At 39.7% G+C, this 22,082-nt stretch overlaps 2 protein-coding genes across 13 annotated transcripts in view; one reads left to right on the forward strand and one right to left on the reverse strand.

Annotated features, from left to right (window-relative positions):
* Positions 1-5,005, forward strand: part of LOC143026232 (small glutamine-rich tetratricopeptide repeat-containing protein alpha-like) — a 21,013-nt gene extending 16,008 nt beyond the window's left edge. The window contains exons 7-8 of one of the 3 annotated variants that reach the window (XM_076186263.1): positions 3,668-3,763; positions 4,360-5,005. In XM_076186263.1, the coding sequence (XP_076042378.1) occupies positions 3,668-3,763; positions 4,360-4,486 (223 nt within the window). In that variant the 3' untranslated portion in view covers positions 4,487-5,005. The remainder of the gene's footprint in view (positions 1-3,667; positions 3,764-4,359) is intronic. The other 2 variants (XM_076186274.1, XM_076186283.1) reach the window with 2 other exon arrangements.
* A 4,070-nt stretch (positions 5,006-9,075) lies between these two features.
* Rala (Ras-like protein A) overlaps positions 9,076-22,082 on the reverse strand; it is a 47,456-nt gene continuing 34,449 nt past the window's right edge. For 8 of the 10 annotated variants that reach the window (XM_076186354.1, XM_076186372.1, XM_076186311.1 and 5 more), the window contains exons 6-7: positions 21,808-21,924; positions 9,076-10,612 (exon numbers count right to left, since the gene is read on the reverse strand). In XM_076186354.1, coding sequence (XP_076042469.1) covers positions 21,808-21,924 — 117 coding nt within the window. In that variant the 3' untranslated portion in view covers positions 9,076-10,612. Of the gene's footprint in view, positions 10,613-11,395; positions 11,511-21,807; positions 21,925-22,082 lie in introns of all 10 variants that reach the window. The other 2 variants (XR_012966470.1, XM_076186320.1) reach the window with 2 other exon arrangements.

Below are 22,082 nucleotides of genomic sequence, written 5' to 3' on the forward strand. Positions count from 1 at the left end.
TACTCCTCTCTTACTCCTCTCAGTCAACTCTCCCATAAGCCTTCCCAACTAAACTCAACAAACTGCTCCCTCTGAAACTACTACACTCACACTTGTCCCCTTTCCCTTGTAAAGTGGAACTATACAGGCACTGCTCCAGTACTCTATTTTAGACAAACATTAAACAACCTCATCAGCCAGTCCACCATCAATGTACCTTCCGTTTTTAGACACTGCATGATACCCATCTAACCCAGGTGCCTTACCTGCTCTCATCATTTTAATAACTATCCATCCTTGTGACTCCTACCATATTTTTCAAATGCTTTTAAATTGCTTTTTTCTGCTTTCTATACATTCCATGTCTGCCCCATACAGTGTCATAGGCACAACCACCCTTTCATTTAGTCTTATCTTTGTATCCATCCCCGGATACATTTCTCAAGACTTTTCATGCCCCAAGAAATTTCCTTTCTTCCTTCACTCTAGATTATCTGCACCTCAGGTTCATTCTCTACTATCTATATGTGCCTCTAAATACTGTATCCACTTCCTCCAGCCTCTATTCCTTTAAGAATTACCTCCCACGCACTGCCATCCTCACCCCTTGTACATTTCATCACCTTGCTTTTACCCATGTGTACTTTCAACTTTGCCCTCTTACATTCCTTCCCAAGCTCGATAACTACCGTACACCCTCCACTGACCCAACCATGACTGCAGTGTCAACTACAACTGGGCTCCCCTCCCATTTCCCTCCATTGTCACTAACCATTTTTAATCCCCTGCCCATCAATCCTCACGTTTACCTCCTATACCATCCCATCCATGTACACAATGAATGACCATTATAATTTGGAAAAAAAAAAAATCAACATATCCAGAATCATGCAGATCAGAAAAGAATAGAAATATGGTTTGAAAGGAAGTGAAAAGAGTGAGAGGTAGGGGGATGAGTCAGGTAGAGAGAAAAAGGTCAAGGGTGCCGGCTGACAAATATTAACCTCTTCACTCTGGGGCACATCGCACGTCTTGCAGCATTAGCTGCCCAACGTGCGATGTTGTGTCATAATAATTGCATTATAAAAAATAAAGTCAGTGCTTAATCGTTCGTTCTCTTTCACCCGTGAATTTTGATAACCAGAGAAAATATGATGAAGCCACTTTAGAGAATGGAGGTTACGTAGGTATGACTACAATAAATATAATCAAGACGCCGACGTCGGCATCATCGTGTACCCACTTGCTCCTTATGACGCCTACGTAGGCGTCACCGTATGGAAGTGGTTAATCCCTTTCATACAATGATGCCAACGTCAGTGCCATGAGGCGTGAGTGGCTATACGAGGATGCTGGTGTCTGCATCTTGATTGTAGCTGAGTGACTCCTGTATACTGTTAACAGGCATGATCGCGTTTCCTGTGGTTATAAACTTTCAGGGTGAAATAGAATGGGTAATACAAATGTGGCTGAGCGGGTTAGGGTGCCGTTACTTGCACCGAAGGTCGAGGGGATGGTGGTTCGAATCCTGCCACCAGCGAAGTTGAACCAAGGGCATGGTTCATTAAATTCCATGCTACAAAGCCCTCTGTGAGGGGCACCGTCCTAGCCTTCCGATAGGGGGAGTTTGTGACGTTAAACCATATCATCATCATATCAATACAAATGTGACTATATTTCATAATGCTCATGTTGTGATGTATTATTAAATCATCATACATCAGGCAGTCACTGCTGTGTACAAAAATTTGACTCATATTGAAGAGGTTAAAGGTGGTAAAGGTAATAAGGGAAAGATGAATATTTCAGAAAATTGTTGAATTTGGAAAAGGATAGGGATTGATTTGTTGTGGCAGTGGAATTACTTTGATGGAAAAACAGAATCATAGGAGGACAGGGAAGGATGAGATACAAAGAGCATTGAAAGTGGTGAAAGTTTGTAAGGCATCTGGATAAGATGGTCATCATATAGATTGTTTTGACAAGAGGCGGAACAGATATAGTGGATTGGTTAGTGAGATTGTGTGCATTAGGTAGGGGAATGTACCAGAGGACTGGAAGAATGCTTGTATAGTTCCACTATACAAAAGGGGATAAACATGAATGTAATAGTTGTTGAGTGTTGTTGGAAAGGCATATGGGAGGGTGTTGATTGCAGGGCTGTGGGGTCGGAACACAAAACCTCCGACTCTGACTCCTCTATTTTTGGCACCACCGACTCCGACTCCTCTTCATGTAATTAACTGATTATGGCCTACATATTTTATAAAGCCTATACAACACACATATGCTCCAATCTTGAGTAGACTTATATCATTATAACTGGTTTATATCAAAGAATAAAGATATATGTTATAGTGTGGCTTTCCTATGTTTGACCTCTTCATTAATACTTTATTATTGAAGTAGAGGATTTTTGAAAGTATATTGAAGAAAATTCAGTAAAATAAAGATTCTATAATGTACCTCTTGATTTAACTACATACTGGTACTGCTATGCGATTATTGCGATGGACATTACTTTGGTTCTGGAACCGATCTTATAAATATGAGTACAATACAAGATACAGCTGAACATGTTTGAAATGTGAAACTTTTTTTCAACTTTGAATATCATCATTTCAATAATTCAATGTTAAAAAGTATAGAGGGGACAAAGAAGGGGAAAGGAGAGAAGAGATAGTATTATTGCGTTAGTCTACAGTTGAAATCATAATTATCCTACTGTTTGGCAACACAGCAGTGAGAAAAACCACCAAACTGATGGAGTGATGGAAAGGACGCATATGGAATTTGACAGGAATATTACAGCTCCCGTGACTGTGTGTCAACAGAAGGTGTAAAATGGAGGTGTTTATCTAATTTATTCAAGTAATACTTTGGAAGTTTATCGCTCTATGTATAGATTTGAAAGCCAGCGTTGCACAAGGACGTTTTGGGGGTTTAGTAGAATGACCACGAAGATAAGATGATGAGATTTATTACATTTTATAAAATGATGTTTTATTTTATATAATCTACTTATAGGGAGTGTGCAGTACATAACTTTACAGACTAAACGAAGGCATTATAAAGTGTAAATTTAACTGGAGTCTGAGTTGGTACATTTTTACCGACTCCGACTCCAGTGACAGTAATTGCTTCCGACTCCGACTCCAGTGACCGTAATTGCTTCTGACTCCGACTCCACAGGGTTAAGAGAGGTACAGAGGTTAATTGTGAGGGTTAGATGTACAGAGGTGGCTGGAGAACAGTGTGGGTTTTGGAAAGGAAAATGTGTGGATGTCATGGTAAGGTAGATTTGTGAGAAGTTTTTGGGAAAAGGAAAGGATGTCTTTTAGGCTATGATGGATCTGGAAAAAAATCGTGATAAGGTCAACAGGAAGGGATAAGGCTATTGAGGGTAGTCATAAGCTTTTACACAGTGTAGAGCTTGTGTTAGGAAGTGGAGAGAGAGTGGGTTGAGGTGAAAGTTGGGCTGCACCATGGTTGTGTTATGTCACCATGTACATAGCTAGGGTAGTATAGGAGGTAAAAGCAAGGGTGATGTGTGGGAGGTCCCATGAACTACTGGCAGGCACTGTTAGGGTGCAAGTTTCCAATCGGTGATACTCGAGGCAATAACAACAACAGCTGTAATAATAATAATAATAATGATAATATGTTTTGATTTTGTGTTGTCTCACAGGATGAGCAATTTTCTTGGCAGCATAAGCTCTGGGGGAGCCAATCCTAATGGAGGTCAGCAAGGAGACAGTGTTGGCATGGAGGCCTTACTTACAGCGTAAGTAAACAGAACCAGTGTACTGACTTGCTTGTATTTTGTACAACTCTCCATGGTTGTGAATAAGATGTTTTGTATGTAAATTGTATTAAATTTGTTTTTTTTATGTACAGTTAATGATTGTGGATAGTATTAGTTACTTAATCCGAGGAGATACTGAAACAGTTGGTGACGAGTTTGGGAGGGTGTATGTATGCATGTGTACACATATGTGCGTGGAGAAATGATTTAATTAATCCATTGCCCATGGTCTCTTGTGCAGAAGACTTGGGGCCTTCAGGTAACCAGTAACAGCCTCCAGGTGGGACCATAAGTCACATATGAAGGACAACAAAGTAATGTCGTAGCACATTCGTAAAATTATACAAATGACCCATTTTCGGAAAATAGGTGAAAGTAAAAAGATCTGTATATTTCTATCACTATCTGTGATCCTCTAGCAAATGTGAAGAGAATCACAGATAGTGCTCGAAATATATGGATCTTTTTACTTTCGTCTATTCTTCTCTGAAAGTGGGTCAGTAGTATAACATATGGAGATTACAGTATTGACCAATTCCTAAATGTATTTTAATTATTTTGTTTTCTTTCTACAGGGGAAGACAACTTGCTGAACAGATGCAAGCACAGAACCCAGAGCTAGTTAATCAGCTCCGTCAGATGAACCGCAGACCAGACGGAGCGCCTGACGGTGGTAGTCAAGATCCACCACCTCAAAATTAAGTGACAGCATAAGGAGTGCTTTCTTCATGTTGGACTTTTCTAGTTACTGGAAGTGTTACAGGTATTCTGATACACATTGTTAGTATTGAATAGTTGGTTCTTTAATACGAGAGGATATTTAATTGCACACAGATTGTGGGGGCGGGATGGGATTAGAACAGAGACTTTCATTGTGTTCAGAAGAGGATCTGTGTCGGTTCCAATTTCTCATCATTGAGTGATTTTTTTTTTTTTTTTTTTTTTTTTTTTATTGTTATTATTAGATGAAATGTAATTGTGATTTTTATTTTAAATATGTTAAACTGGATTGTTTATCAATACTTATTTAAATGATGAAAATTCTCGGTTAACTGTCCTTTACAAGGATTTTTTAAATTATCCTTGGGTACTGTAGAACCATGTTATAAAGCTAGAGAATGTCAAAGGGTTAAATATGTGGACAGAACCATGAAAGCTGTCAGGTTATGTTGACACTGCTGGAAGTGGTGGGAATAAAAGATATGCTGCCCAAGTGTTCAATTTTTATAATTGTGATACCTAATTCAAATAGATTGACTACATTGCATGGTAGGGGGGGAGAAAGTCCTTGGTATATGTATGTATGCCTCATGGTAATGGGAAAATGGCGAGGAGCCTGTGTCAGGTGCATAACTTTGGCCAAAGCTGTCACCTTTGCCCTATGTGCTTGGACTGTTGAGGTAAGTAATAGTCACTATTGGGAATTAGAGAGGAGTGCAGTACTCAAACCCATGACTAGGAAGATACAAGACCAGCACACTTCAGGTGCACCACTAGTAAACTATTGGACGATTTGGTTTAACATTGTGAAAGTCCCCCTATCAGGAGGCTAATACAGTGCCCCTTACAGAGGACTTCATAGCGTGTCCATAGTTCACAGGTAGTGATGTCCTAACCCACTTGGTCAGCATCTTGGTGGAATATTGGAAGACAGCAATTTGTTTGGATAAACATCTAAGCAAGATGCTGTAATGACTGCCATTTATTTTATATTTGTTTCTTTGTTATTATTTGCTTGATTTTCATTTATTATTAGTTATATGTCAATTTATTATTTACCTGTTTGTTTACTATTTAACTATACCCATGCATTTATTTATTTAGTTTATTATTATTTATATTATAATTTTAATTAATCAATTTATTTTTTATCCGACCTAGTTATGAACCAAAAGGTCTCCTGTTGGCATGCTCTGCCTTTGTAAAGTTTTGGGTCTTTTGGTGGAAAACTTAAGATATGTGAGGGGGTACCCAAAAGTAACCAGAATAGTTTTTTGTGGGACAAACCCGTAATAGGTCAGACTTCCGCCGCTAGATGCTGCATAAGAAGACTGTTAGCCATTATTCTGCTCACTACGGTTGTCATAAAAAGCTGTATGGCCTGTGGTTTGCCATTGTTTTGAAGTGTTTCCTGACATTTCATCTATTTTTACTATGCTGCCATGAAATTCTGTTATTTGCTGGGGAAAACAGCAGCTGAAACACGTTATGCTTGAAGCAGATTACAAAAATGTTGCTATGAGCAAAACACAACTTTATGAGTGGGCAACAGGAAGATTATATCTGTCCGTCAGGACCACTTTTCAAGTACCAATTGTTGGTCCCTTGATCAATTTGGTGACCAGTTATTTTGTGCAGTACCAGTAGGGAGTTGCTAAATGTGAAGGAGGATAGGGAGGGAAAGGTAGTTGCAGTGGGAAGCACTAAGAAAATGAGTGATGAGTGAGGAAAATGGAGGAGAAATAAGGAAGGATGAAGTGAAAGTGAAAGCAGCTGTTTAGATGATGAGAGCAGGTAAGGCACCTGGGTTGGATGGATGCCATGCAGAATGTCTAAAGAAAGGAGGTACAGTTATGGTGGACTGGCTGGTGAGGTTATTGAATGTTTATTTGAGAGAGGGTAGAGTGCCGGAGGACTGCCTGTATAGTTCTGCTTTACAAGGGAAAGGGGGACAAGTATGAGTGTAGTTTCAGAGGGATCAGGTTGTTGAGTGTGTGTGTGTGTGTGTGTGTGTGGGGGGCTTGTGGGAAGGTCTTGGTTGGGAGGATTAGTAGGGGAGTGGGGGTTGGTGGGGAGCGGTGTGGTTTGGGACAGGTAGGGGTTGTGTGGATCTGATTTTTGTGGTGGGACTGATGTGGGAGGGGGTGGGGATGTTTTTTGGGCTTTTGTGGATCTGGAAGGGGCTTGCAACAGGGGGGCCACAGTGGGAGGTGCTGCATATGTGTGGGATGGGCTGTTGGGAGCAGTCGGGAGCTTTTGTGAGAGTGGTGGAGCTTGTGTTGGGATTGGGGGTGGAGAGGGTGAGTCGTTTGGGGTGGTGGTGGGACTTCGTCGGGGATGTGTTGTGTCGCCCTGGCTGTTCAGTCTGTACATGGATGGGGTGGTGCAAGAGGTGAATGCAAGGGTGATGGGTCAGGGGTTGGAGATGGTTAAAGAAAGTGGAGAAAGGTGGGGAATAGGCCAGTTGTTGTTTGCCGATGATGGTGTGCTTGTGGCGGGATCGGAGGAGGGATTGAGGAAGTTAGTGACAGGCTTTGAGAGGGTGTGTGGGAAGGGAAGCTGAAGATGGATGTGGGCAGGGTTAAGGTGATGAGATGTGCAGGGGGGGAGGGTGGCAGCGGGCTGGAGGTGAGAGTTAGGGGCGAGAGACTGGAGGAAGAGGATAGTTTTGGATACTTGGGTGCGAGTGTGGCGGGGGGGGGGGAGTGGAGGTGGAGTGTGGATTGGGAGAGGCAAGTGAATGCCTTGGTGGATTGAAAGGTGTAATGAGAGACATCTGGGAGGAGGTTGTATAAGGGAGTGGTTGTGCTGGCAGCACTGTGTGGAGCAGGAGCATGGAATATGAGAGAGGAAGAGAGAAGGAGTTTGAATGTGTTTGAGATAAAATGTCTGAGAAGTATAATTGGGGTTGCTAGGCTGGATGGAGTGAGAAATGAGGAGGTGAGGAGGAGAGCAGGGGTGGAGAGGGAGCTGGGAGATGAGGTTGATGAGAGAGTATCAGGATGGTTTGGACACATGGAAAGATTGGTAAAAGAGGTGTGGAAGGCAGAGGTGGAGGTGAGGGGGCATCCTGGGATGAGATGGATGGATGGGGTGAAGGGGGCATTACAAAAGAGAGGAATGTCTGTTGGGGAGGGAAGGGAGAGGACAGAAGATGGGGTTGAGTGGAGAGGGGTTGTGTGTGGATGGTGCTGTGATGCATGGGGGTGGGGGGAAGTGAGGAAGTATGTGAGAGAGAAAATTTGAAGCGGCCCGAAGGGGTTTCTCACCGTCTTCTCCTTTTCTGCATGAGGGGATGGAGAGGGGGGGGGGTCACCGAGTTTGTAAAGCTGCCTTGCTGTGGATGTGCTGTGTCTTGCGACGCTGCTCATGACCCATGGCGGTGGACAGGATGCAGGGATGGCCCATCATCCAGGAGGTGTCAAAATAAGAGGGAGGGAGGAGGGTGGAGAGGAGTGGAATGGGTGGGAGTGGTTTCTATGCCTTTTTCCTCTTGGCTACCCCCCCCATGTAAGGGGGGAAAAGCCTTTGGTGTATGTACGTACCAGTAGGGCACACTGTACTTCAGCAGGAAAATCATTTGTTATGAAATGAAAGAACTTGTTACTTTTAGTATATATTACATATTAAATGTACAAATGTTGAAACAAGGACAAAAACATAACCACTAGAATAGGACAAAGACCTGGTGGGGGACAAAAGATAAAGTCCACACTTAAAATATACAGATGGAGTATGTGTATGCACGTAGGTGCATTTTTCTTTTACTAAGAAAGGCAGATATAAGTGTGATTCTTTGAAAGCTTTTTTCCTTGCTAGTGGATGGTCTGCCTATAAAAAGTGTACCACAAAATGGGGCAACTGAGGACATTTGGGGGCATATGAAAACAGTACAGAAAAATTGACTGATATAACAGTGCACCTTCTAGAAGAGTATCAAGAAAAATAACATGACTGAATAGGAAACTCATGTTCTTTCTTTCTCCAATAAATCCTCAATGGACTTAATTTTTCCTTGATTGCCCTCCTTTCCACCATGCCTTCAGTTGCCCCATTTGGCAGTAGCAAAATTTTTGAGAAACAAGGGACAAAACACCTGACATGCAGTGACTGGTTTTAGTGTCATGAACCTGCAGTTATCTTCAGAAATTAATAAATTTATTATACAAGGTAAGGCTGTCACTATCTATTTACACATGCCAAGAGGCAAAGGCCATCTTTCGTGTTGACCATGTGCACTTTACGACTCCAAAATAAGGTCACCGTGTTTGAGGGACACCATGTACAAGAACCTTGTGTAATGACTCCAGACAAGACTAATGTGAATACTGCACATGCTACTCCACATTTAGCAAAATGGCATGAGTAACATGACAAGCCAACAGATACATCATGCCCAAAGAAGGCAAGTATACACATCCTATAACTGTATGCACAATGAAGGCTTGCTCACACAAAGGCAGATACTCTATGCCTGGACTTGTGACCAACATATGACATGGAGTATGTTGTAGTTAGTTCATGTCAGATTTGACCTCTCCTGCATGTTTTATTTCATTTTTCTTTTCTTATTTTTCCAAACAAACAGAAATTAGCACCTGTTCCCTTGAGTCTCTGTAAGCCTCTGAAGAACTCTAGTTGCTACAATCATGACTAATTACTGGATGAGCATTCACATTCAATCAACATCATAAATGATTTATGTTTTTATTCAATAGGTGGGTCTCAGTGTGGTAAATGAAAGCAATCCAACAAATACACAGCAAGTTACATTGGCTAATGAAACAATAGGAATTTGCAAAAGGTAAAGGTTGCTTTGGGTATGAGTGGCATTTCAGGATCTACATAGATCTTCCTGTTGAGATTTTTTTTTTTTTTTTTTTTTAAAATTCAATGCCATTTAGTAAACCACAGATGTGTACCAGTGCACAATGCATGCTTAGGCTAACAACTTGTGCTTTGAACAGAATCGTACTAAATATATCAACTTCCTTCTGTGTCCATGCTGAGATCCCCTAACAGAAAAGAGGGGTATGAAAGAAAGTATCAACATAATCTACATATAATTTCATAATGTAAATTGTAAAAGAATAAATAAGCTGATATATGATATTTCAGTACAAACTTATGTATGAAAGCAAGATATTTTTGGGACATCTTCCACACACAGGCTTAAGATGAAGATGTCTTTAAATCACATCTAGGGTGATTTTATGAAGTGTAAAATAACAGCAATACATTATTCATATTTATATATATACATACACTTATCATTACTGTAATTATCATCATTTTCTCTGCACGAGGAATTTCACTTTCAAATAGCCTATTCAAGATTCTTCATGTATGCCATGACAACATTTGAAATATCAAGACACAAAACATGCTAATCAAAGGGTACATATAAATATAATTTTTCTTCATTATCCCTAAACATTTCTAAGAAAATCCAATGTGATGCTAATCATTAGTAACCTATTCGTGTTGCAATAGCTGCACATAACCATTACTTGATATTTCCTTCACATAATGCAACATTTGCCCCCCCTTCGACACAATGCATCTTGCAGATTTTATTGTGATGTATGTCAAAATTAATTATTCGGTTCTCCTAAAGGCCTGTCATGGATGGGAATTCTTCTGCTAAATAAAGCTTCCGTAGTTTCCCACAACAAAATCTATAGTGAACCATTATGCTGAAGAGGACACATTGTATTTTCTCCAATCCAATAGTTTACTTTGAAATAATAAAAAAGAAAAGAAATTCTAGTACAGTCTAAGAACTGGAAAAGTTTACAATGGAAAAATACAAATAACATCATATACCTCTTCCTTTGTAAAACTGTACAAATTCCAGATGTTACAGTGGAGCTTTTTCTTCTCTATGACACAAACCACAAATTTGACTACATCTAATGAGTTTCTAACCAATCAGTTGACATTACATAATCAAAGGAAGCTTCAGCTTATGTAATTACAAAACCAGGCTACAATCATGGAGAGCAATTAGGAAATGGTGCAGCACTTGGTGGGTTGCTTTTCGGTCTCCACAGGACAGTCGGCTTGCTGCTTGCTGGACGATATCATGCGTGCCAAGTCGAAGAATGCCTGGAAAAAAAGGAAGGGGGAAAAAAAAAAAAATGCAACAATTAGCCCACTATTTTGCTGGCTTACTGAAACTGGCAGAGAGCAGGGGTGTTAAGACAGTTGTGGGATAAGGCAGATGGTTTGAGCACGTGAGGAAGTAGTAGATGGAGTAAACTTGAGAGGAAGTCAAGAATGAGGTGGATGTCAATCAAGGAAATGTGTGTGCAAAGGATAGGAGTAAATGTATGAAGGGATGTTTTTGTTTACTTAATAAACTAATTTTAGTGAATGATGTAAGGGGTCAACCTATACTGAAGCACTGAGGGTAAACCAATGACTGTTGTTGGACCCTACTGTGGAATTGCTCTGTCTTGATAAACTTACACCTGTGCCAAGATGGGCAACCTTTGACCTTTGAATTGGCCATCCCCTTCTATGGGGGAAAAGGCCTTTTGGTATGTATATATATCATGAAACTTCTCTTGGAAGGGTGGATATATATGTATTGTAAGTTTATGGTGCAAATGCTTGAGTTAGTGTGTTTGAGGTGGATGCAAATATGTAAATGTTTTTGTATACATATGTGTAATAATCTGGTAAGTTATATTTCCATGCTATTATATACACTAATAAAATGAGTGGATATTATGACAGGACAATATCCTCCCATGTGATACATAAAACTAATAATTAGCAAAAAGGGAACAAGAAAAACACTAATTCAGTGTGATTTTTTTCCTTGTCCTTCTTCACCCTTAAAAACATTTAAAAGTATAATATTCCATCAATAACAATAATAATTACTGCTCCTGGTGGAGGCGAGGGGGTTAATGGGTTTTGAAAATGGGCAGCTATGCTGTCCATCTTGCAGACCACCACATGCTGGCTATCCATCATCGGTCCCAATTCTCTTGGTGTCCTATTGAATATTAATATGTACTACTACTGTGCCTTATACACATGCACACAATTTTATATGTATGTATTCACCTAATTGTGTGTGTGTTTGTATGCATGTGTCCACGTCAGACTATGAGCTCTGAAGCTCTTCTTCTGGGAGGGTAATAACTTGCTCGAGTCTGGTACATTATCCAAGACTAAAACAAATACACAAACAAGAGACAGGACCCCATGAGCACTGCTTTCAATATACTCCAGTTTGGATGCAGCACGACAGAGGCTCACTATACGATCATTGACTCTGCGTATCCCCATGATAAGGATGTAACACACATACTCCAGTTTAGTAAATACACACAAATAGGAATGATAAAGATAAACAAGGGGCAAAAAATCCAATGTAACAGATAATGGAACAACAATGGAGAGGAAATGGAAGGTGTAGAAATGGTGATAAAGGCTGAGGAATGCTGATAAGAGAGGTAGTGGATAAATAGAAATGTGTATCATTGTGATTGGAGGATCATTTACCAGCAGATATGTACAAGGAGGTTCAAAAAGAAAGCTTAAACTGCAATGCATGGTGAATAAAATACTGTAATAAATAAGATATGGAAAGGAAAGACAATTTCAAGAATACTACTAATGAAGGGAAGCAAAAGAGAATCGAGAAAAAAAAATTGGTAGAATATAAGGAAATAAGGAGAGGACAGTTATCTTGCAGATTGAAAGATCAGAAGATGAGGTGATACTGAAGAAAAGTAAAGAGCAGTAAATTAACACAACTGGTAGTTGATTACACTCATGCAAATGGGCTAATGCATACATTATTAGAGATAAAGGAGGAGAAAGAACCAGACATGTTTTGTGGAGACCAAGCTTAATGGAAATATTAATATTTAGGCAAGTAAGGGAGAGTATAAATTGTCAGGGCAGTAGAAGGAAGCCAAGATAAGTATGAGAATCATAATGGGAAGGTGGAATAAAGAAACTTCAGTGGCATCAATCCATCTGTTGTCCCAGGTCTTTTTTAGAAGAGACCTATGGTTCCCAAATAACTGGCACTGGCCACCAAATAGGTTCATATGCCACTGAAAGAATATATATTGTGTTGTTGCCTGGGGATAGTGTCAGGCAGTATAAGTTTGAGATGTTCAGTGTCCTCTGTGATTGTTGCATGAAGGATGGGTGGGTAGTCTGTGTATGTATACTTGGACCTGGAAAAGGCTTTCAGCAAGGTGCTGCATAAAAGATTAATCTGGATGTTGGAAAACAGGACTTCAAGGGAACACAATGGAATGGATAAAGGATTTCCTGAATTAGATAAATGAGAACAGTTGTGGAAAAATGAAGGGTCATATTGGACAGAAATGACCAGTGGAGTACTGCAAGATTTGATATTGGCACCAGTTATGTTTATTGTGTGTATAAATATGAATGGAATAGATATCTATGTAAACTTATTTGATCATGCCAAGTTCATGAAACAAGAGAAATGTTGGGACTAAATTGCTACAGGAAGATTAAAATATATTTTCTGAATGGACACAATTGGAAGATGAAACTTGATACAAAAGTGCAAAACCTTGGATATGGACCTAAGGAGGAGGAGGAGGAGAGGTAGAGAAAAAAATTATATATATATTAGGGAGTTATATTACAATTAAGTTAGGTAAACATGTAAAACACAGAAAAAATATATATAAATAATAGAAAGATGGAACATCATCTGTATGGAATCTACAATTTTACTCGAGTCAATGTGGTCCTAGTGAGGGTTGGGTGGACTGTGTCTACTTGATGCAAAAAATAAATGTCAGGTAAATGAACACGTATACCTATCCTGGCAATATATACTGACAAAATATATGTTTATCAATTACAAACATGTGAATAGTATACACATGCACAGTGGGGTCCCCACATATGATCAGCTCACTGTACATTTTTTTTCTCCCTGAAGAAAATTAAATTCAAATAAAGTTGAAATCTGAACAACAAACTACAATAAGACAGCACACACATAACTGGTTGGGTGTCCCAAACCATCTCGGTTGCCATACTAGGTTGCAGGCAGTAAACTTTGCTTTCAAACTTTTAAGTTTTAAACTGAAAATTATATTTTTCACATGAATTTTTTCATATATACATAACCACAAATCATGACTTACACAATTTGGTGAATAAACAGGATTCCTTAACAGACACACATCCAATTCCTTGCCCACAAGAGTTGGAATGCCAGCTTGCAGAGCAGTGAGGCTAAAATTATTTCAGCCATGGGCAAATCAACTCGGACCACTGGATCAGTAGTTGTAAACAGTACCACTGCACCATCAAGCCATGTGTGTAAGTGTATTTGCCTAATTGTAGTATACAGGAAAGGAGCAATGCTTGTTGGGTCCCATCTCCTTTTTCATTTTTATCATACTTAGCGTCAAATTCACGTACAGTTCCAACTTAATCTACATACTTGATTTCCAATTATCATATTTGGATTTGAACTCGTGTATTGTTTGAGCTTGGGCTATGTCACTTTCTAAGCTTTTCCACATATTTCTACATCTATATGGCAAACTGTATTTCTTCACGTGTGTGTGTGTTCATAGGTATCAATGACAGGTACCCAAAAGTAATGATGATTTGGTTTAATGTCACAAATGATCCTGCAAAATGGAAGTCATAGGGAATCACCTCCCTGCTGCCCACTTTCAAAACCCATCAACATCCTCACCTCCACCTTGGAGTGCAGCCTCAAGGGGCTGACATTTGATCTCCAGATTGGGCCCATCTCTAACAGCTTTGACTGTATTTCCTCTGCCTTTTCACATAAACAGAACTGACAAGTGGTAGCTGCTCCCCTTTTTCAACAACTACAGGTGTGTGACATAAAATATCTTGCATTAATACAGCACAGACAACTGTCCAACATTTCTTCCTATGGAGACCTATAGGAAGGCCTGAGGACTGTTGTCAGCCATTATGTGGCAGTGGATTTTGAATTATGAAACTAGAAGCAACTATTGTGTGTGTGTGTGTTATTTATCATGGTCTTGGATCATATGTTTGACTAATTATCCACAGCTATTCCCTTCTTAGATGAGAGGAATTCATATATGGCCTGATCTATGTGCCTTTACATACACATACCCTCAATTCCTTGCCCACCAGGGCTGGAGTGCAAGCTTGCAATGCAGTAATGCTTTCAGCCTTGGATGGGGATTCAAACTGAGATCCCTGAATTAGTGGTCAAGTGCAGTACTACTACACCACCAAGCTGTGTGTGTGTTAATTGTAGTATACAGAAATGAAGGAATGCTCATGGGGTCCCATCTCCTACTCTAATTTATCATATATATCTGCTTCTGACCCAGGGCAGTGGACAAGGTGCAGGGATGACCCGTCATCTAGGAGGTGCTAAGATGGGAGGGAGGGTGGAGGGGTGTAGTGTGTTTTCAGGGATGGAATGAGTGGGAATGATTTTATGCCTTTTCCTTTTTGGCTACCTCCCTAGTAAGGGGGAAAAAGCCTTGGTATATGTATGCATGTATGTATGTATCTGTAAATAAAATGTTCTTTGTCTTTTCTGTGGTGACTGCATCTGGGTGGTCCCTGTTACTGTGCCAAGTTTACATTAGCATTGTCATAGTGCTGGGTGGTGACCTCAACACAGGCAGGCTTCTTTAATGCTCATGTCACTTGGGAATATTTTCTTTTGGGTTTATGTGTGGGGATACTTGATTTTGTTTGGTAAAAAAAGTAGCATTTTAGTTATGTATGTATAATTTTCTATAAGGAAATCTTGTGGGTTGGGGGTAAGTTTTGTAAAATTTCTAAGCAGGTGTTGGTCTTCTAGTACTTCCTGGGGGTTATGGTTGACATACATGTTTGAAGGATCTGGCATAGAATCGTATACCAATCATTCTCACTCTCATTCACTGGGAAGGATTTTTGTGTGTCGACGACTCACTGGACATGTTTTGGTGTAGCCTATCATTATTCTTAAGGTTTTGTCTTGCACTATCCACTAATTTTCTTTGTATTCTTTATTAAGGGGAACCAAGTATAGTTTATCATGATCTTTATGACCTATATGTAAACTGGGATATTTTCATGAGTTCTCTGAATTCTGAGCTTGCTCATGTTCAAATATGTCTTAAGTTTTTTGCTTTCCCTATAAGATTTTCTTTTGTGGGGAGTGGACATATGTATCAAATGTAAAAATCAGTATGGTGAGATTTTCTATTTAATGGCATGTGGCCATTTGAGGCAGCAGGGTGTTACTTGGATTTGTGTCTGTGTGAACTTCTGGGAAGAAGCTGACATCCTGTTGTATGCCCACTACTTTTCCATCTCTAATAAGTATGTCTGTGTAATCTTGGTAGCAATCTTTTAGATGCATTGTACTTGTACATAGGAATGTTTTGGTGTGTTCTTAATTTGGAGTTGTCATATTGTGCATGAAGAAGCTGAACAACAATGGTTTTAATAATGCTCCTTGGAGAATCACATTAACCTTTTGGTCTTTGAAAAGTGTTGGTTCTGTGATACTGCATTCTCTGCCTGCAGATTCACCTAAATATTTTTGTGGTGATGCAGTGCTTTAAAAACTAAATTGATCCTGAAGAAATAATTCTCAATTTGTTTACTTGCTTAGAAAATATGAACATGAAATATACCTGGGCTATATATTACAAAATACATAAGAGATGTGACTTAGTATATAAAATATAATTCTAAACATTAGATAAGCAATTGAACACATAGGAACAACAATTGTACAAAATGTTTTTTCTTGCCTACAGACAAACACAGGCAGAAACACAACTGCACTTTAGACATATGCAAAGAAGGGGGATTTAAAATCTACACTTTATACTATTACTGTACAACACAAAAGAACTGCATGTCAAAATCATAAATGGGTTTCTATGTTCTACACTTTGCACTATTGTAAGGATAACCTAGATTTGAATGTCATACTAATACTAGGATACATGGGAAATGCAGATGATATTAATATACATTTTAACACTACAAATCACATGGAGGTCATAAGAAACTATACTCTTTCTCATACACTATTGACAATGCAGGGGCAAACAGAAGTGTACTTTGTTTAATCTCGAGCATACGAGTTAAACTGAATACTGTAGCATTACAGGGCTGTTGGCCAGAACAGGAGCACTTCTTGCAGTGACAAAGAGCATCTTCAGGATGTTTCAGGACAGTGCATGTGATGTATAGTCAAAAGAAAGATGCTCTGGATGGTGTCATGTGTCAAAATGAAAGCAAATAAAGAATACTGGCAAAATCTATGAAAAAGTCATGTAAAATAAGAACAAAAATTCATACAAAGGCAACACAAGAAAATCTCCAACAGAGTACACTGCAGGGTCATGCTAAAGAGTTGTTGAGGTACCTCATGAAGATTCCACCATCAGTAAAGCATTCACATACACCTAGATCTCTTAATCCAACACTTACCAACTGCCACTTGTGTGGTCACTAGGGCCCAGGACCCAAACATCTGTACATGTGGCAGTTGATGAGTGTTGGATTAAGAGAGCTAGGTGTGTTCTATTAAAGAATATTCCTTGAGATGTATCTGACATCATAAGCTGTATTAAAATATAACTCAAGAATGCAAGATCCACTCACTTGACATGAATGTACCAAGACATCTGTACAGATACATGAATATACAGAAGGGCATACATACAACATGCTAAAGCATTTTGACTGAACCCTTGGGAAAAACAATTGTCATTTCAGTATAAGCCCATGATGGAATGCTCTTGTTAAAGCTGTCCAATGTCAGTATAGTCTGGTCATCCATTTCATAGTAAAGATAGTATAAAATTTGGCAGACTATTGTTGAGTTTATTTTGTGATCAGAATGTTTGTGTATTTTTATATGGGTGTTCAGTGAGTATTAGACTCAACCCTCCTAAAATGTGGGTTTTGCATCACAATATTAAAACAGTAGCAACCTGTGGCTCTTTCAGGTCACTTGTGTGACTCCAGAAGCTACTTGCAAAATAATTATTACATCAAAATAATAATTATTACATCAAAATTAAGTCATATTGTCAATTTACAAAAGATTTCAGGCAAAATTATATATATATATATATATATATATATATATATACACACACACACACACACACATATACCAAAGACTTTTTCCCCCTAACAAGAAAAAAACACTCCCACCCCCCTTCCTCCCTCCCTCCCTCCTGGCTCCTCCTGGATGATAGGTCATTCCTGCATTTTGCCCACTGTCCTGGGTCAGAAGCAGTGTCGCAAGACAGCATATCCACAGCAAGGCCAATTCATTAAGTTGGTGATCCCTGCCTCCTCTCTGTCCCCTCATGCAGAAATGGAGAAGATGGGGAGAAATCCCTTCAGACTGCATTAACTTATTTTTCGTACATTCTCCCTCACCCCTAACCCCAACCCACCCCTTTATGTATCACAGCATCATCCATACACAACCATTTTCCATTCAACCCTATCTTCTGTCCTCTCCCGTCCTTCCTCTACAGACATTCCCCTCTTCCCCAATGCCTGTTTTACCCCATCCATCCATCTCATCCTTGGTCGCTCCGTCATGTTCACTCCCCCCACCTCTGCTTTCCACACTTCTTTCACTAATCTTTGCTCATTCTTTCCATGTGGCTGAACCATCCCAGTACTCTTTCATCAACCCTATATCCCAACTCCCTTTCCACTCCCACTCTCCTTATCACCTTTTTTCTCACTCTATCTAGCCTAGTAACCCCTACCTTACTTCTCAGGCATTTCATCTCACACACATTTAACCTCCTCTCTTATGTTCCATGTTTCTGCCCCATACAGTGCTGTCGGTACAATCACTCCTTCATACATTACACTTTTTAATCCAAGGCATTTACTTGCTTCTCTCTACATTCTACCTCCACCTTCCTTTCCCGCCACATTCACACCCAAGTATCTAAAACTATCCCCTTCCTCCAGTCTCCCTTAATACTCACTTCCAGTCTGCTGCCACTCTTTCCCTTGTACATCTCATCACCTTACTTTTACCTACATTTATCTTCAACTTCCTTCTTTTGCACATCCTCTCAAACTCATCACTAACTTCCTTAATCCCTCCTCTTGATCCTGCTACAATTGCAGTGTCGTCAGCAAACAACTGGCTTACCTCCCAATTTTCTCCATTTTCTTTAACCATCTCCAATCCCCAACCTACTACCCTTGCATTTAGCTCTTGCACCACTCCATACATGTTTAAATTGAACAGCCAGGGTGACATACCACATCCCTGACAAAGTCCCACCTTTACCTCAAACCATTCTCTCCATTTCTGATTCTAATACAAGCTCTACTACTCTCATAAAAACTCTTGACTACTCTTAAAAGCTTTCCTCCTATCTCATATATTTGCAAAACCTCCCACAGTACCTTCCTGTCTACCCTGTCATAAGTCTTCCAAATCCATAAAACCCAAAAAACATCCTTACCTTTTCCTAAAACTTTCTCACATCTGTCTTACCACAAAAATCTGATCCATGCAACCACTACCTGCCTAAACCCACTGTTCCTCACCAATTACTCTCTTCCTCTCCTAATCCTCTCAATCATGACCCTCCCATAAGCATTCCCAACTACACTTAACAAACTGATCCCTCTGAAACTACTACACTCACACTTGTCCCCTTTTCCCTTGTCCGGCACTCTACCCTCTCTTAAACATTAAATAACCTCACCAGCCAGTCCACCATCACCATACTTCCTTTTTATAAACATTCTATGTGACACCCATCCAACACAGGTGCCTTACCTGCTCTCATCTTAACAACTGCCTTCACTACATCTTTCATTATTTCTTCTCCATTTTCCTCACTCATCACTGTCATTTTCTCAGTGCTTCCCACTGCAACTTCCTTTCCTTCCCTATCCTCCTTCACATTTAGCAATTCCCTAAAATACTCTGCCCACCTTCCTCTCACTGCCTTCTCCTCCATTATCATCTGTCCATCTGCACCTTTTACCTTTTCTTCTCTACTTGATTTGCCTCCTCTTCCTCTCTTAATTTCTTCCCAAAATATCTTTTCATCACTTTCAATTTTTTTTTGTCATACTCTTACCCCATTTCACATCTGCTCTCCTATTTGCCTCCTTTATCTTATGCTTTACTTCTCTTTGGATTCTCTCATCCTATTTTGTAACCAATCTGTGAAAGCTCGCTTCTTCTCTTTACAAACTTCCTTGCTTCATCCCACTACTCACTACCCTTCCTTCTATTTCTTCCCATCCTACTTGTTCTACACACCATCTTTGCACACTTTGTGACTCACTCCATGGAACCATCCCCATTCCTCCTTCACTCCTAGTTTTACTCTATCCTTTACTCCCTCCCACTCCTCTCTCAGCTTCTTGTACTCATTCTCCTTTTCTTTCTCATTTAAGCAGTTCACTTTAATCACCTCCCTACCTTCTGTCCTTTTCCTCTTTCTCTATCTATCCTCCACTCTCAACTAACCTTCCACCAAAAAAATTATCTGATATTTCCCCCACTCTCTTCCCTTAGAATATGTACATCCTTAACCACTTCCATATGGTGACGCCTACATAGGCGGCATGAGGAGCAAGTGGGTACTTGATGATGCTGACGTCGGCATCTTGATTATATTTATTGTAGTCGTACCTACGTAACCTCCATTCTCTCTAAACTGGCTTCATCATATTTTCTATGGTTATCAAAATACACGGGTGAAAAAGAACGAACGATTGAGCACTGACTTTATTTTTTATAATGCGATTATTATGACGCAACATCGCACGTCGGGCAGCTAATGCTGCCAGACGTGCGATGTGCCCCGGAGTGAAGAGGTTAACTCTTCCTACTATTCTCCTGGTTACCACTATATATTCCATTAAAGCTATACCACCCTTCCATCCACTACCCTCTTGCAGGTGTACTAATGCTTGACTTTCTTCCAAAACACTATATTTGCTATCATCAACTCTCTAGGCACATCCCCACCATCAGCTCTCTACTGCAACTTTTTCCTTGAACTCCACACTTACCAACCACTCCATCTATAGGTTCATTTCCTACCCTAGTATTAAGGTCTCCTAATACCACTACATTGACCTACCTCTTCACTTGTTAGTATAACCACCCCTTCTCTCCGTCATCCTCTTTTCACTCTTGAGTTCCTCCCAACTACATTTCCAAACTCACACTTGCCCCTTCCTTTCAACTAAGTTTCATTCATAGCTAACGCATCCATCTTTCTTCTCGCAAACATACTGCCTATATCTTCCCTTGTTCATATATGGAGAACAGACAACCGGTGACTGCTGCTCTCCCTTTACCACTTTCAGCTGGTAACAGAAAAAGTCCCACAACAGTCCAAAGTTTCTTCCCAGAGAGATCTGTGGGAGGTTTCAAGGACCACTGCCAGTCCCTGAAGGGGATGCAAGTTTTCCACTTAGTGAAACTTGAGGTAACTCTTAATTCAATTTTACATGCTGGGTCTCTTGATGCAACTTCAGGTTTATACTAAAATAACAGATTTTTCTTCTGTGGTCTTAGTCAAAATATCTGTTTATAGTATCTGCTTGTCTCCTGAAGTCAGTGATAGGAATAATGATTCCATGAAACTGTCTGAGTATTATCTCATGTCATAAATTATTTACGTAGTCTTGGTCACATAAATTCCATCTTGGCCTTATACAACCATTTGGTTTCCATAGGTTCAGAAAACCTATTGAATTTGTCAGTCCCAGTAAATGGGAGATTAGTTTTAACAGCTATGAGATAAATAAGAAGACCCATGTATTTTTCAGATTACTCAATCTAGTTATAATAAAAAACATAAAATGAAATTACATTACCAATGATTAAGTAAAGAAACATTCCCTATCTTTCCAAGTATGGTTCCTGTTTTCATAAATCATGCAGCAGAATTACCTAATATAGCACTGACACTAGATCTATGGTGAAGGAAATAAGGGCTTACATAATGTCGACAGGTAGCATGCTGAAGTCTTAAGTATTCCAAAATAAATTCTAGTGCAAAAACTTCAAATCATCACAACAAAGACAGATACGATATCTTGAGCAGCATGAAGAACAAGAAATTATAGTAATGTCAGGAACAAGAAGTACAGAATATGAAAGGCAAAATAAGATAACAAGCAATGCTTCATGCAAAACTATACATTAAAGCTGCTCTAACAGCAAAGCTATGGGAAAAAAAAGTGCATAGAGCAATGCAGACACAAAGAGAGGCTGCGCTGAGAGGCAGTGCTATGCTGACCTAGAGAATGGAGCACTTGATCTTTATCCTCTTGCCAGGATCTTTGCCTTTCCCATTCGTAGTCTTTGTGTCTTCCAGTTTGCGAGAACGAATCTCTCGCATCAAATCAAAGAAAACCTGTCACAGGGTGAAGGGGAGGACAGATGTTGGGAGGAGTTGGGTTACAGGGTGAGGTGTGGGAAGAGAAATAATTAAAAAATGAAAGCAGATCATTATCATTAGCGCTAATGCATGTCTGACAAAAAAAAAAAAAATTACCAATAAAATTTGTTAGG

This window comes from Oratosquilla oratoria, chromosome 1, assembly GCF_046742065.1.
Source record: "Oratosquilla oratoria isolate Oo_2021 chromosome 1, ASM4674206v1, whole genome shotgun sequence".
NCBI lineage: Eukaryota > Metazoa > Arthropoda > Malacostraca > Stomatopoda > Squillidae > Oratosquilla > Oratosquilla oratoria.